We start from the raw sequence: 15,622 nt of genomic DNA on the forward strand, positions 1-15,622 counted from the left end.
TGCAAACGAGGATAGGTTTAGGCTTCTGTCTTAATTTTCTATTAATAAAATAGGGAATGCAGATGAGTGAAATATTGCAGGTGTCTGTGAACTTAATACTTGCAAAGAAGTAATGTTTTGGTATAACCAAATGTATTTACAATGCAACGCTTTCCTTTCCTCTAGAAATGAGGATGCAAACTGGAGAAGCTTTTACTTGTTCGGAGGTTTCATTTGTTTGTTCCTGTTACTTACCAGAACGTCCTGGGCTCTGACCCAGAGCATTTTAAATTCACATTCCGCACTTCTGAACTGGTTGCCTTGGGTAGGATGAATTCTCTGAGTCTCATTCTACTCAGAAGTAAAATGGGGATAATGATGCCTGCATAAAGTAACTGATTTCAAATTAGATATCGCTGTAAGAAATAGCTTCATAGCATCAGCACTCTCTGCAGTTTATTATATTTCAAATGAGATAAAGCAGTGGCCTTCATATTTCTTATCCTTAGCCTTTCATTGAAAAAACTTGCATACTCATAAATAAGTATAAAATAGTTTATGGGCTTTGGAGCTGAGGATGTAGCATGGTTTCCTGATTATGAGGCCAGGTTTGTGCAGGAACCCCACCCCACACAAAGTGATTTTAATGAACTACTACTTCATGTTCAATAAAAGTGATAAACATATGTTATTAATGTATAATTGCTAATAAATATTGACAGTATTTTCCCTGAGATACTAATTAAAAATTTTAGCAGCTGCAATATAATTGAGTTCACATTATAGTTTTATATAGCCTTGGATTAGTAATTAAAAGATCTGCCTCTCTGATACTTCACTTCATGATTGATCACCATGGAAATGTGTTACTTTAAAGCATGTGTGTTAAACTAGATACAACTGCATTTTCAAAATGTGCCTAATGGATCATATTTTTCATTTCAGTTGATTGATGTGGCAAAGATTTTCATAAAAATATGACTTGAAAATTTTTGCTCTCATTCTCTCTTTCAAGTTTTGTTTGCAAATTAATTGAATGATGTCTTTTTTGGGGTGGGGGGTCACACCTGGTTGTTCTCAGGACTTACTCCTGACTCTGAGCTCAGGGGTCACTCCTGAAAACTCAGGGACTGTATAGGGTTGCCAGAGATCAAACTCTGATACATTAATAAGAATATTAATGACTATAGACTGAACATCATGATGGCCACTCAGTACCTCTATTGCAAACAACAACACCCAAAAGGAGAGAGAACAAAATGGAATGCCCTGCCACAGAGGCAGGGTGGGGTGGTGGAGGTTGGGGTGGGGATGGTGGGAGGGATACTGGGATCATTGGTGGAGGAGAATGGGCATTGGGGGAGGGATGTAAATGATCAGTGTATGACTGAAATGCAAGCTTGAAAGTTCACAAGTTTGTAACTGTACCTCATGGTGATTCACTAATAAAAAAAATTTTTTAAAGAATATTCATAACAGGGAAAGGTGATGCGGGCTGAATGTGGTCTAGAGACTGAACACAGTGGCCACTCAACACCTCTATTGTGAACCACAACACCTAATGAGAGAGAGAGAGAACAAAAGGAAATGCCCTGCCACAGTGTCAGGGTGGGGTTGGGGGAGAAGGGAATGGGGAGGGTAGGAGGGATGTTGGGTGTACCGGTGGTGGAGAATGAGCACTGGTGAAGGGATGGGTTCTCAAACTTGTATGGGGAAAACATGAGCACAAAAATGTATAAATCTGTAACTGTACCCTCATGGTGATTCACTAATTAAAAATAAATAAATTTTTTAAAAAATATTCATAACATATACACTAAGACCAAACACTGGAAACAACCCAGATGGCAAAGGAGAATATCCAGCTTATTGCTGGTATAATACATTTTCACAAGTTTACATTTTTTACAAATATAGCACTTTGCTTTAATCAGAAAATTTTGCAAATAACATGATGACAACTAGTAATATAAAGTTGGACCAAGCTTCAAAGTGTTCATACTGATTCCATACATTCCATACATACTGAGTCAAAAATAAGGGAAACCTGTGGGATGCCTCTAAGGAAGTTTTCTGACCCACCTATAAATGCGTTGAACTATGCACCCTCCCAATATTCAAGACCACTAATCATTCATTACAGAATGTCGTGGAGATTCTTATTAGTGGTGCCATGTTAGAGATATAAGGCAGTAGTGGGAGTACCCTCAATTTCCTTCACAACAGATACCCGTTATAGTAAAGGGGACTCATTCTGCAAAGTTAATCAAAACATTAAATCAGCTTATTTCTCACCGTGACATTAAATAGGTGGATGGTTAAATGATTTTTCTCCTGGAAGATTATCCAGTAATAATCTTCCCATCCCTAAAACCCACATTTTAATTTCAAAACCAGGTAGGTGAATGTTGCCTACCATAATAATCAGTAAAATCTTTGCTCGATAAATTCCAAAGGAAAAGAGGATAGTGATAAGTTAGAGCAAATGTTAGCAAACTTTTTCAGTAAGGGGCAAGGTAATAGTTTAGGGTTTGAGGGCTGTTTTGTACTAACCATAACAGTTCAGCCTCATTATTGTAGCACATAGGAGGCCCAGAGAAGATATTTTGAAGTGGCTGTTTCAATAAAACTTTATTTAAGAACATTGACCTTAAATTTGTATTGGGTTTTCAAAAAAGATTCCACAGGAGCAATTGAGAGCAGGACATCATTGTTACAAAGTCAGTAAGAATAAAGCAGTTTTCAGCATGATCTTCTAATTCAATGATGAGTTCAAAAACTACTATTTTTGCTTTGAAAAGTGGAGCATAATGAATGACCCAGGCTGTGTAAGACATGCTTCAGTGAGGCCCCTAGCTAGCCTATGGGGCTCTCTCCAGGGCTTCCATGGGTCACGGCCCAGGAGAGAATGCATGTTCAGTGACATTCTAGACCATCGGAGGGATCAGAAAATGCTCTTAACAGGAGAACATTTTAAAAGACAGCCAGCCAAGTCAGTCCCCCTCAGATCTTGGGTCTCTATTTGCCAAAAGATGTGAATAGCACATCTTTAACCTGATGATTGAACTGTCCTTTCATGCTTCTCTCACCAAAATTGGGGTTCTTTTCTATAGTCAGCTGTGTATACAGTCCCAGAATTGGGTTTTAGCCCATATTAATTGTGGGGGCGGGGGTTGGAAATTGCATGGAAGGATAATGTGGCAGCATGTCTTTACATTGTTCTGTGCCTCCATCCTACCTGTTGCCCTGCTGCGAAGAAGAGAGATTCCTCAGCCAAAGCAGCATGAAAAGGAGGGGGCAGTGGCTTCCGGTGAATCACAGATCTGCTGCATGTGACGCTCCTAGGGTCCATCCCAAAGAACAACTTTGGGTCCATGCCCAGAAATATTTCCTGGGTACCAGAGCAGTCATACAGAGGGTAGGGTGCTTGCCTTGCATGTGGCTGACCCAGGTTCCATTCGCAGCATCCCCTGTGATTCCCCCCAATCCTTGCCAGGAACTATCCCCAAGCTCAGAGCCAGGAGTAGGTCCTGAGCACCCAAAAAGTGAAAAAAGAGAAATATCTCCTGGATTTCTTTGTCCCATCCAGGATCTGGAACTTCCCTATATCCTTGTCCTTCTGCTTTATCTAGTGTGGTACGGGATAGAATTAGGAGGCCTGAAACCAAGTAAGAATAGGGTAAACTGAAAGCCCAATCCATTTGGAAAATCGAATCGTACTGGAAGCCGAGGTCTTTTCCTCATTATGGATGGAAATAGATGCTCACTGAACACCTGCTCTGCATTGCAAACTCCACTCAACTTTCTCCCTTGTTAAAATACACAAGGCCAGGGAACAAGAAGGAGCTTCTACTTAGCACAGCAGGGGAGCAAACCTTGAAGGAACTGCTTCAGAGCAATTAAGGAGACAGGATTGTTTTACTTGGGGCTTTGTTTCATATATTATGCAAGAGATCGGGTTGACTTTGCTGAACTTTGAATTCCATAAAACAGCAAACCGCCAGCATTCGATGTGGGTGTGGAGTCACGAGGCCGAATACTCTCAGCCTAGAGTTGGATGCAGCATGTTGGTCCTGCCTCTCTGGCCAATCAGGGTCTTAGCTCTGGTTTCCAGATGGCAAAAATGTCACAGGCAGTTTGGAGTGAAGTGCTGTGAGAACAGCAGATGCAAGAGAGGGAGAACTGTTCTTTCACTCTACTTAGGGTACATCAGAACGGCTTTTAGAATGGGGTCACTTATTCGAAACGTAAGCGATTTTCAGTGAAGACATGTCTCTCACCTGGCCCCCTGATCTTTTCTGTCTTTCTCCCTGATCCAGGAGGAAAGACGCTGGATTCTTATCCTACAAAGATCACCTGCCGGTGAACCAGGTGGTTGTTGGAGACACTAATCGCCAGGGTTCAGAAGCCAAACTGAGCGTGGGGCCCCTGCGCTGCCAAGGAGACCGTAAGTGTACCGAGCCACTGCGACTTGCACCTTTCTATCTAGCTTAAAGCGTGTTTCCCAACAAATGAAAATGATAGAAATCAGACCTGCTCTACTGTAACTGCTAAAGAAGTGGCATGGGACGCCAACAGCCACATGCAATGCTCCAGCCATCTTTAGACACGGAGGAGAGAGATGGCCATCAGATCTATGGGATAGGAGCCTAGATTTGGGCATCGGACACGGATATCCATCTTCTTTATATATTCATACGTAGCAAATTCAACTACCTAAGTTTATGGTGATATAAATAGCAATGCTAGTAGCATCAAAGTGATACTCAGCAGCTGTGTTACCACTGAATGCTGCTGTTAATGCCATTAGCACGACCATTTATATCACCATAAGCAAAGTTTATGGTGATATAAATACTAGCATTATGGCTTAATGTATCATTGTAAACTTGGGTTATGGTCATATAAAGTTTGACATGATTGCTACCCAATTCCATCATCATCAACGCTTGATGTAAGCCACGGTGGTTTTGCAGCTGGGCTTAGCTTTCCGGATTCAGCATGATGGAGGGTGAATAAGGGCTGTTTGCCTAGACAGAGGGAGGTCAAGGAGTTCGAATGATTATCCCACCTCATTAAGGACACCACTAGGATCTTACGTGACTTGGTGCCCTTTGGTGTGTTTTATGTGCAGTTGGAGGGAAACTGGGATGGGTGGCTACAGGGAACCAGGAATGAGCAGCCTGGGTCTCGTTTCCCCTCTTCATTTCAGCACTCATGGTGTGGACAGCTCCCCTGGGCAGTCTGGGCTTTAGTGATTATGCGCTAGGCACGTGGGGACCCTGATTCCGGTCTCTGTATCACTGACTCGCCAGGATTCATCAGGCAAACCTCCACACTGTTTTGATTGTACTAAAGTGAATACCACCTATGACCCAGATCCTCCTGAAAAGTTCATAGAGACTTTAGGGCCTGGATCTGGAGTCCTCTGCAAAGTGGAATATTGTTGCCCCTTCCATAAATCAGGGGAGAATTAGACCTACTTGCCGTAATAGATTATCGCATCCCCACCGCCCAAGAGGCACACAAAGGAATGTAGTGATGCATACTGAACTACTTACTGTTTGGCAAATTGAGGTTACTGGCAGCTAAACATTGCAGGGCTCTTGATACAAAGGAGCGATAGAATTGCTGCTGATTTTTCTTTCCTGACATAGGGAAAATGAAACTGCTAGCTTAAAGCTGAGATGGATCTAAAAGATGCTTTTTCGTGGACTTATTAAATGGGAATAATCCTTTCATCCAGTGTAGCTTTATAGAATTGTGCAATAATATCTTCAACTGTTTAAGTAAAAAATATTGACAAAGTAATAACATATATGCATTTTAGCTCAATACTTGGCCTGCCCACCTCCCAAGGGTGCCCCGGAGTTTTTGCTGGGGCCAATGTTTCTATGAATTTTAGCTGTGTGGTGTGCATCTCCTGGGAGATTGAGTTGGGACTCAGTAGAGCAGGGCTGGTGGGTGAGTGAACATCGTGTTGACTGTCTCCCTTATGTTTTTATAGCATAAAATTTATGTTATATATTTTTATTAGCCTTTTTTAGAGTTTCATTTTAACTTAAACATGAATTTAAAGATTCTCCATGTCTTTCCGGGTTTAATAGAGCTTTTATATCCTTTGATTTTTAAAAAATAATTAAGTTTAGGCATAATGGCTTACGAAATTATAATTGAAGTAACATGATTTATGAGACTGTTAGTGATAGGGTTCTTGAGTACAACATTCCAACAGCACACTCCCCCTTACAGTGCTCGTTTCCTTCTACCATCGCCTCAGGGTTCCCTCCCAAAACACCCACCCACACACCTCAACCCCTACCCTCCCTGTGTAAGCACAGTCCTGTAAATCAACTCTCAGCTTCTATTGTCTTTGAACCTTTGTTACTCCCATACTATGTTCCTTTGTATCCCAAGCATGAAAAAGATTATTCTGTACCAGTCCTTCTGGCTGACTTCACTCAGCGTGATACCTTCCAATCCCATCTACACAGCATCAAATTGCATGATTTTATTTTTCTTAGAGCTAAATAGTATTCCATTGTGTGTGTATGTGTGTGTAGTATATATATACACACACATATATATGGAGTAGTTTCTTTATCCAGTATTCTTCTGGGATACTTGGGCTGTGCTCAGATCCTGACTACTGTGAATAGTATTACAATAAACATAGGAATGTAAATATCTTTTCCAAAATACTGTTGTTTAACTTTTTTAGGGTAAATGCTGAGGAGGATAACTGATGAGTCATATGGAAATTCAATTCTTAAATTTTTGAGAAGTGTCCATAATGTGTTCCAAAGATGTTGAAAAATTCATATTCTTACTTTCACTTTGTGAAAACAAACGTATCATCAATACCTACTTGCAGTGACATAGAATACAGTCATGACAGAGAGAGACAACCAAACAGAGAAAGTTGAGAATATTTTAGATAGTACCTTGTTTCCAGGAAGCAATCAGCAGTTTTTATGGCCACCCTGCCTTCCAGAATATTCTAACACAAACCCAGTAATGACTGGTCTTCTGTGTTAGGGCACGTTCTAGTTTCCGAGTTCCTCAGAAACTTGCAGATTCCGATCCATTTGGGTAGGGTAAGCATAAGCCTTTATTTATTTTAAATGTTCCTCACACAACAGATTTCTGTGCACCCTCTCAAGCCCCTGGGAGGCTCTAGGCAGAAAGAGAGAGCAGAGAATAAAACACACTCCCTGCAGGGGACGAGGGTCCTCTCCTCCGTGAGTCAATTGCTGATGAGATTGTTTAAAACTATGTCATGTGAGTCCTATTCCCCGACCCTGGCGGCCACCCAGAGGCAGTTGCCAATCTAGCATGAATGTCAGAGGGGAATAAATTCCAATTTTATAATTAAAAACATGGTATAGCGCATTTACCCTGTTGTTTGTGGAGATTAATTAACTTCATTTTATTTGCTGAAGTCTGTGCCCCGCTCTGCTTTTAAAAGCACGAATCTATTGCTAACAGACGTCTTTCTGAGGAGCAGACAGAGGAGATCTGGGGAGAGCCATCTCTTGAAGCAGGCCCTATTCCACCCTCCAGGCCTAGCAAAGAAAACCATTTCTGTGGATTCTGCCCAACTGTTTCAGCAGTTTCGGTTGATTTCATCACGCCTGCTGAGTTTCATTTTTCCTTTGATTCATCTGAACTCATAGACCCACATAATCAGAATGCTAAGGAAAATCAGTGCGTTCTACTCAGGTCTGCTTTTTCCCCCCACAGAGTACAGAAAAATGCTTATGTCTTTACAGCTTTCCCCCTCCTTGCTTTTTTTCTCTCTCTCTCTCTTTCTTTTTTTTTAAATTTTGCAAACATCTTCAAATGGAAACTTCACAGCTAAGTGGAACTGGAAGTTTAACTTGTGATGGATGGCGAACCAAGATTAAAAGTGCTGCAGAATGACCAATGGCTTGCTTAACTCACTTCTCTCCCAGGGAGAAACAAAACAGGATCAAACCCACTGATAGACTGGAACAGGTCCTCAATTTAAAATACGTGGTTGTTCTTCGAGAAGGTTGCTAAACTCTGTGGAATTAGCTTAGAAGCGCAATAGTTGTGCATTTGGGAAGTAGCAGACTCATCCATACCCTATACAGTGACTATCATCAATTATGGAAGGAAAGCCTTTGCTAAATAATTGCTTTATTGTCCGCCACCCGAGGTAAAGATTTCCCATATCTCCTCAAGGGATGCAGGGACTTTAAACAATTAATTAGAAGCAAGTTTGCAACAAAAGCAGGTGTTCTTGATGTACCCAGGTAGAAACCCTCTAGGGAAATGTGTTCCTCCAGGATGTTTTTTTATCTAGTCCAAAATTTGCTTACAAATTTTGGCTGTAAGCAAGGGCAGAATGCTGGGCCATGCCAAGGCGCTCGTTCATAGGAACACTCCAAGGGTAGGGCCAAGGCTGAGGGAGAAAAGAGGTGGTGATGGAGTTTTGCCCAAAAGATCAAGGACATCTGTTCCTTGGTGATGCAATATTACGTGTCGGGGTAAGATAAAGTCCTCTTTTCTCTGCAAGAGTTTTATGTACCAGGACTGTAGCCAACCATCCCCTTACCAAGGAAAACAGACACCAACTGCACTGGCATGTTATTTCTGCAGTTAAAAGGCAACTGACCCATTAAGAATGAAAATGGCCCCAATGTCCCTCTTACTCTCTCTACTTGTGGGTATTATGGTTTGAAATGCAGATAATGAGAGGTTAGCATGCTTGACTGGTGGAGGGATGGGTGTTTGAACATTGTATGACTGAAACTCCACCATGAAAGTTTTGTAACTGTAGCTCAGTGATTAAAAATTTAAATTTAAAAAAATTAAAATTTACAAAAAGTAAAGAAAAAAATAATGAAAATGAGTGTCATTTTTTCTTTTTTGCTTTTTGGGTCACACCCAGAGATGCTCAGGGGTCACTCCTGGCTCTGCACTCAGGAGTTACTCCTGGAGGTGCTCAGGGGACCATATGAAATGCTGGGAATCAAACCCTGGTTGGCCGCGTGCAAGACAAACACCCTACCCACTGTGCTATCACTCCAGCCCTGAGTGTCATTGTTTTTAATAGAATGTAGCCAGGGGTGCCCGCAGTTGTTCTCCCTGTGAGCACCTGTGTGAGGGGCACTCAACTTGGCCAATGAGAATGGAGGGGGCTCAGGGAGCAGCTTCCCACCTAGGCTCAAGAAGGGACCCTGACAGTGGAAAGGAAGCACCACCCAGGGCTGCAGATACAGTTCTAGAGTTTTCTGTTCTGCCTTAGACGTTGCTGCTTTCACAAACTGGAAAGGGCCCAGCACAGAGATTGCCCTTTAAGCTCTTCATTCTCATTAACTGCCATAGTCTCCCGATACCCAGTGTGATATAATGTCTTTATATAACATCTCTCTATATGATATAATGCCAGGGTACCAATGAGCTTGCCAGATAGTAGGAAGCCTAAGTAACCTGGGTCAGTCGGTGGTTTGTTGAGAGGTTTCATAGCCAAGGTCAGAAGTTTGTTGATTTCAGAGTCCTCAGTTCTATCCTCCCAAGGGGAATTGACATCAGGATCAGAAGAAGCCTGTGGCCAGGTGTGGCCTCTTGGTAAGAATAAAGCAGCCTTTGGCATCATCCTGATCACTAAAAAATACATGCCAGAAATTACCATTTTCCCATGCCCTAAATCCCACAATGGATCAAATCTGACCATAAGTTGGATTTCGTCAGAAGAGATGCTCCAACTTCTTTTTCTCATTTCCCTTCTCAAAATATAGCAGCATCTGCTCATCTTCAGCACAGCTAAAAGCAGGACTAAAGAACCATGACATCCCGGCAGTGCAGGAGTCTCAGAGCTCAACCCTCTCATTTTCCAGATGAGAGGACGTGTGAGCCAGTGACCTGCCCAGGATCAGCCCGCTGGTTTATGACAGAGCACATCAAGAGATGGTTTGACATGACCCTTCATCCTTAGCAATTCCCTGTGGCTAAGATCAGTGTTGAGACTCAAAGAGGAGCCTTTGACCTGGATTTCTGCCCTGGGGTCCCTCCGTACCAACAGCTGAGCTGTGGAATTATGTCTGCAGAACCCTGGATCTCGCCCCACTATGAGAGCAGCCATCTGGAAAGCTCACAGTCACCAGGACGAAGAGTCAATGATTGGACATTGGTGACTGTTTGTTTCTTTCTCTTCCCATTTTTATAGTTTTAAGGGATTGTTTGTTCAGTGTTTGGGGTTGTATTTGGTTTGTGTGTGTGTGTGTGTTTTTTTTTTCATTTTTTTGGCTGATAGTAGAAGAGAAGTGTAGAATCCATTAGCCTCTTATTCCTTAATATGCCAACCTTTTAGCTATTGTTCCCGGTCTACTGCCAACTGAGAAGCAAAAGCAACTCCAAGAACAAGCAGAAACGCTGAAATTTTCAGGATGGAAGCCTAAAATGATTCGCATGGAAGGATCAATGCCCTGGGCGTGCCAGCTCCGATGGCAAATGCAGCATCAATTGCAGAGGTCAGGAGGAGGAATCCTGGAACAGTCAGACTCCAGGGTGTCTTCTAATCTCTACAAGAAATGGACAGGTTCCTGGAAGAACAAGCTACTGCACGATTTTCCTACCCAATCTTTCAAGTACTGCTCATAGTTGGAGGAATTGGCCTATGCACTGATGGGATAACCACGTTAAGGGACACCAGTGTGGACCGGAGTACTGCTTTCTCTGTATCGATCCCTTTCCTGCACCCTGACACTTGGCAGAAGTGACAGACTCCCAGACAGAGGAAGGACTCCCCTCTGTGAGTTGAATCCCTCTGCACACCTTCCCAAACATTTAAGCTCTTTGCAGCAGAAGGTTTGTTTTGCTCTGGGGGTGCTACAAATTCCTAGTGCGCACCATCCATTCAGTCAGGACACTCACATAAGACAGGTTCAAAACTGCTCTGGAGTCAACTGCTGGAGTCAAGTCCAGCCAGTCTTGACCAAGAAAGACAGGATACAACCCCCCCCATCCCAGATCGGTCTATGTTAAATCAGCTTCGTGAAGGTGAAAATGCTAACAAAGTAGACAGGATGTGGATGGAAGAACGGTTTCCTACCTGACGTTGGAATGTAAAGTTTAGAGCCCTCTCGACTCTGCTTTACAAAGGTCACTGTGCCTGGAAATCACCTGAAAAATTACTGAATCAAATGGAATGTAACCCAGGAATCGGGGTTCCAGAATGTGAGGTGCTGTAAGGTGCTGCCACTGCAGGCCAGTGGACCACACGGAGTAACAAACTCACGGAAGCATATTGAGTCATATAGACTTTATAATGACACATCCTTGGGTGCCAGTCTCACTGCTGCCCTTGCTGAGTGCCTGTAGGCAAGTTCCTTCTCCGGGTTTTCTCTTTCCTGCAGCCTGCTCCCGGTCTCAAGTAAGAATAATCCTTGCGAGTTATCAGGGCTGTTGCTATAAAGCCTGTTTGCCAGCAGTTCTTGCACACCGTGTGAGCTTCTTCATCTTAGTTACATCTGTATTACCATGTCCCTTCATGGTGGAAAGAGTGACTGGCTTGATATCACAGAAGTTCTGCCCATCGCCCTGGTTTATATTTTGATTTGCTGTTCCTTTGACCCGAGATGATACCTTTTCTTAGAGCCGACCTGCCTTGTCTCCACGTCTCCGGGAGAGGGAGGGTGGTTCCTTTCTGATTTGGAGATTATGGCCACAATATTAAGAGCTTAGCTCCATTTGCTAGGTCAAATGAAGGGCAATGTTAAGAACTCCATATATTGCCTTTCTTTTCCTTTCCTTCGGTAATTGCAAGTGGATACCAACCATCATCTTTCCTTATACCCTATACCTAACAGAGCGCCTTGAGAGCCCAGTCATGCAGCCAGTTCTCACCCTCCAGTGAAAACCATGAAAGGCAATCTCTCCCCGAGATCAGGAGTCAGGAAACGTTTTCTGTAAAAGATTATATGGAGGGGCTGGATCGATAGCACAGCGGGTAGGGCATTTGCCTTGCATGCGGCTGACCTGGGTTCGATTCCCAGAATCCCATATGGTCCCCTGAGCACCACCAGGAGTAATTCCTGAGTGCAGAACCAGGAGTAACCCAAAAAGAAAAAAAAAGACCAAATGTAGGAGGGAGAGAGAGAGAGAGAGAGAAGAGCATCTGCAAAGAGTCAGGCAAGGAGTGGGGAGGTGGGGAGTGGGGGGGTGATGGGAGGGAACCTAGGGATATTGGTGCTGGGAAATGTACACTGGTGGAAACATGCATGTTGGAATACTGTATGACTGAAATCTAGAGACTATAATCTAGATCTCCCAGCATTAATTTAATTTAATTTTGAAACTGAAATTATTAAATTTTAATAATTTAATTATTATTTAAAATAAATAAATACATACTAAGAGCACATGAGTTGATTTTCATATACATTAGGGAAGTCTAAATATTTTAGGATTTTCAGCCTTAGAATCTGCGTCAGAACTACTCAACACAGTAGCATGAGAGCTGCCAGAGACCATTTCCACACAATGGCATGGGTGAGTTCCAATGAACAGTAATCAGAAACACAGAAAGCAGATAGGATGGGTCTGAAAGCCATATTTTGTTCATACAATTTAGATTTTTTTAATTATTTTTAGAAGTTTGAAAAAATGTATGTTATAAAAATGTATAAAATTATGACTGTTTTTTGTTTGTCTGTTTGCTATCTTTCATCCATGTTTTATCCTTTTTTCCAAAATCAACCATCATCGTCTTATAGTTCACTCACTGATGCTGCTAAGGAACAAATCCCCTCAGCTGTATTCACAGCTTCCTCGCTGCATACTTCTATTTCAGCTTAGATATATACATTCCCAAATATAGGCTCCCAACATTGGTCTGAGAACGTGAATTTAAAGAGAATCACATGGTCAGTGACTAGTGTGTAAACTCTCCATGTTCACCGTAATAATCACTTTCCTTTAGTTTTGAAATAATTCCAAGGGCCTATCTCTGCCAGTTTAATAGGTTCCTGGATAGGTTTCTGCTCCGAGTGGGTAATTGCTTTGCCAGTCTTACAAAATTTTCTGTCAGGCTACAGTCAAGCCCACTTGATCTTCATGGTCTGGAAGCTTGTTTATTCTTGCAACCCTGGGGCCCAGGACTCAAGAAAGAGAAGAAATTTGCGTTGAGATGAGATTTTCCTTTTTCTAGTCAAAGGCGAGGGAAGTAGCCTCAACCAATACCAAGTTCTTGTCTTCATCCTGAGAAAGAGTTCAATAGCTAACTGTTTGCAGAGAAAGCAAAAGAATTTAAGAATTTCATCTTAAATTCTTAAAAACAATTTAAGATGAAAGTGCACAGCTGTAGAGTTGATATAGGCATTCCAAAGAAAGAGCTGACTTTGGGAGATGGGGGTGTAAAGACTTTATGAATTCACTGAAACAGAAAATATGAGGGATTGCTCTAGGATAGCATAATCTGGGAAGTAGTGGGGTGGTGCATATGAATTACAGGCTTGCTCATGAGTTGATTGTATCATTGGCATATACTTATGTAATTTAGGACTGTATGAGTTAATATGTCTTTCTGTCCTAATGAAGGGGAAAGTAAAATCACAGCCAGGGTTCTCTTCTTAGAATGTGCACCCATAGTATATTACAGCTAGTTCTTCTGAGTTCTTTTATTTATTTATTTTGGTTTGGGGGCCACACCCAGCTGTGCTCGGGGCTAACTCTTGGATCTCTGCCCAGAGATCATTTTTTTGCAGGACTCATGGGACCGATGAGTTTCTAGGGACTGAACCAGATTGGTCGCACGCAAGGCAAGCACCCTGCCTGCCTGCTATACTATCTCTCCTGCCCTTGAGTTCCCTTTTATCACAAGCTGGTAATCACAAGAATTGCCAGTGTCGATTCTGGATGTTTCTGTTTTCCTAGGGCATCTGAAGGCTTTCCTAAGGTTTGGTAATTTTATACACCATCTGCCCTTGCTTAAGAGTGACTTTTGAAACTAATAAATTCATTTATCACACTTTTAAAAATTATTGTTTTCAACAGAAATAATATTGCATTTAGCCTCGTACATGCTTCAGGTATATATCATTCAAAATCCACATGTTTGTATGCTACTTTGTGTTCACTACTAAAGGCCAGTTCTGTCCTTCACTGCATACTCCCCTTTTGTCCCGATTTTTACTGATTTCATAATCCTACAACTGATATAGTTGGGGGGAGGAAAAAGATGGTCACTTTCTCCCCATCTACCTCTGCCACCAGAGACCCAGTGTTACTGGGTTCTCGTCTTGCCTCGCAGAAAAGAATTTCAGGAGTAGACGAGCAGTGAAGTAAAATGGATTTTATTTGGAGGTTTTTGAAGGGAAGGAGGGAGAAAAAGTGGGAGAGAGTGGAGAGTAACGCGCTCAAGAGAGATCCCAGGCTTCTCTAAGGCCGGAGAGAGCCCCTACGCACATCCCAACATTAGACATGAAAGCATGAAAGTACACATCTCAAGAGGGGAGATGCGGGTGACACATACGCTCAGGTGCCACTTGTTCTCGGCCACGTGGGCACAAGCAGCACGTGGGCTCGAGCAGCATATGCCCACACTTCCATTGTTCGAGGTGGCCTTTATTGGGTTTCTCCAACCTGCCCCCACATGGGGTTTCTACCTAGGTCAAAATCCTGTTGCTAAGGAGGTTGCCAAGGGGGGCAGGGTTAGGAGTGGTGATGGTCTTCTTTGAAATTCCTCTCCTGGCCTTTTGTTTCTGCTGGTCAGAGGGAGTCCATCCTTCTCTGGGTCTGTTGCTGGCGCCAGGTGAGGGTCTTATCAGGCCTTACTTCCTGTTTTCTGCAAGGCTGGCTTTCATGACTTCAGGGCTGTTATTTCCCCGGAAATTTACTGCCGTTGCCTGGGGAGGGGCCTTCCTGGCTGCCTACATCATTTTTGTAAGCAATTTATCTTACAGTTCAAAAGTTTCTTTTTGTTTTTATTTAGTTCATCTGTTTGCTTTCTCTGTCTGCCACATGTGAGTAAAACCATGTTTGCGTTTCTCCATCTGGTTTATTACACTAAACATAATAGCCTCTGGGTTCATTCATGTTGTGACAAATGTCAAGATTCCATTTCACTTCTATGAGAATAATATTCCACTGTGCCTGTGAATCAGATCCTTATCTTTCAGGCAATGGGCACAGAGATGGTTCTAGTTCTTGGCTAGGTTTTTAGCACTTTTTGATTTAGAATAAGCCAATAATGACCCAGAAGCTGGAAATGCAATCCTTTGCCCCTGGGGGAGAGTCTGGAAGGTTCTCAAACATGGATGTCACCTGTTCTCACCTCGTGGAGTGAGAACACACCATTCTCATGGCCCAAGCATGTGTCTCACCTGGGTCTCAGGCCACCATATTTTCAATTGGGGCTCCATTGTGTACACAAGTTTGAGCAAATCATTGAACACATGATTGAATTTTATCCCCAGCCTCCCATTCTTTGTCCTTTCTGGAGCTTAGGCTGATATCTGGTGGCTCAAATTCCCAACATTCTTTTTCTAGGAAGGCCAGTTCCTTTCTGGAGCATCTCTAGGGTTCTACCAGGAGTAATTATTAGCATGAAAGTAGATATGGTCTCCAGACTCCATTCTCTTGACAACGACATTCCTATCCTAAAGGAACTCCAAGG

General features: G+C 42.6%; 1 protein-coding gene across 1 annotated transcript in view; it reads left to right on the plus strand.

Moving 5' to 3' along the window:
* The window catches only part of CNTNAP2 (contactin associated protein 2), a 1,529,860-nt gene that overhangs the window by 1,166,166 nt on the left and 348,072 nt on the right, over window positions 1-15,622 (plus strand). The window contains exon 15 of the mRNA XM_055129775.1: window positions 4,299-4,426. Coding sequence (XP_054985750.1) covers window positions 4,299-4,426 — 128 coding nt within the window. The remainder of the gene's footprint in view (window positions 1-4,298; window positions 4,427-15,622) is intronic.

This window comes from Sorex araneus, chromosome 1 (assembly GCF_027595985.1).
Source record: "Sorex araneus isolate mSorAra2 chromosome 1, mSorAra2.pri, whole genome shotgun sequence".
In the NCBI taxonomy this organism is placed as follows: domain Eukaryota; kingdom Metazoa; phylum Chordata; class Mammalia; order Eulipotyphla; family Soricidae; genus Sorex; species Sorex araneus.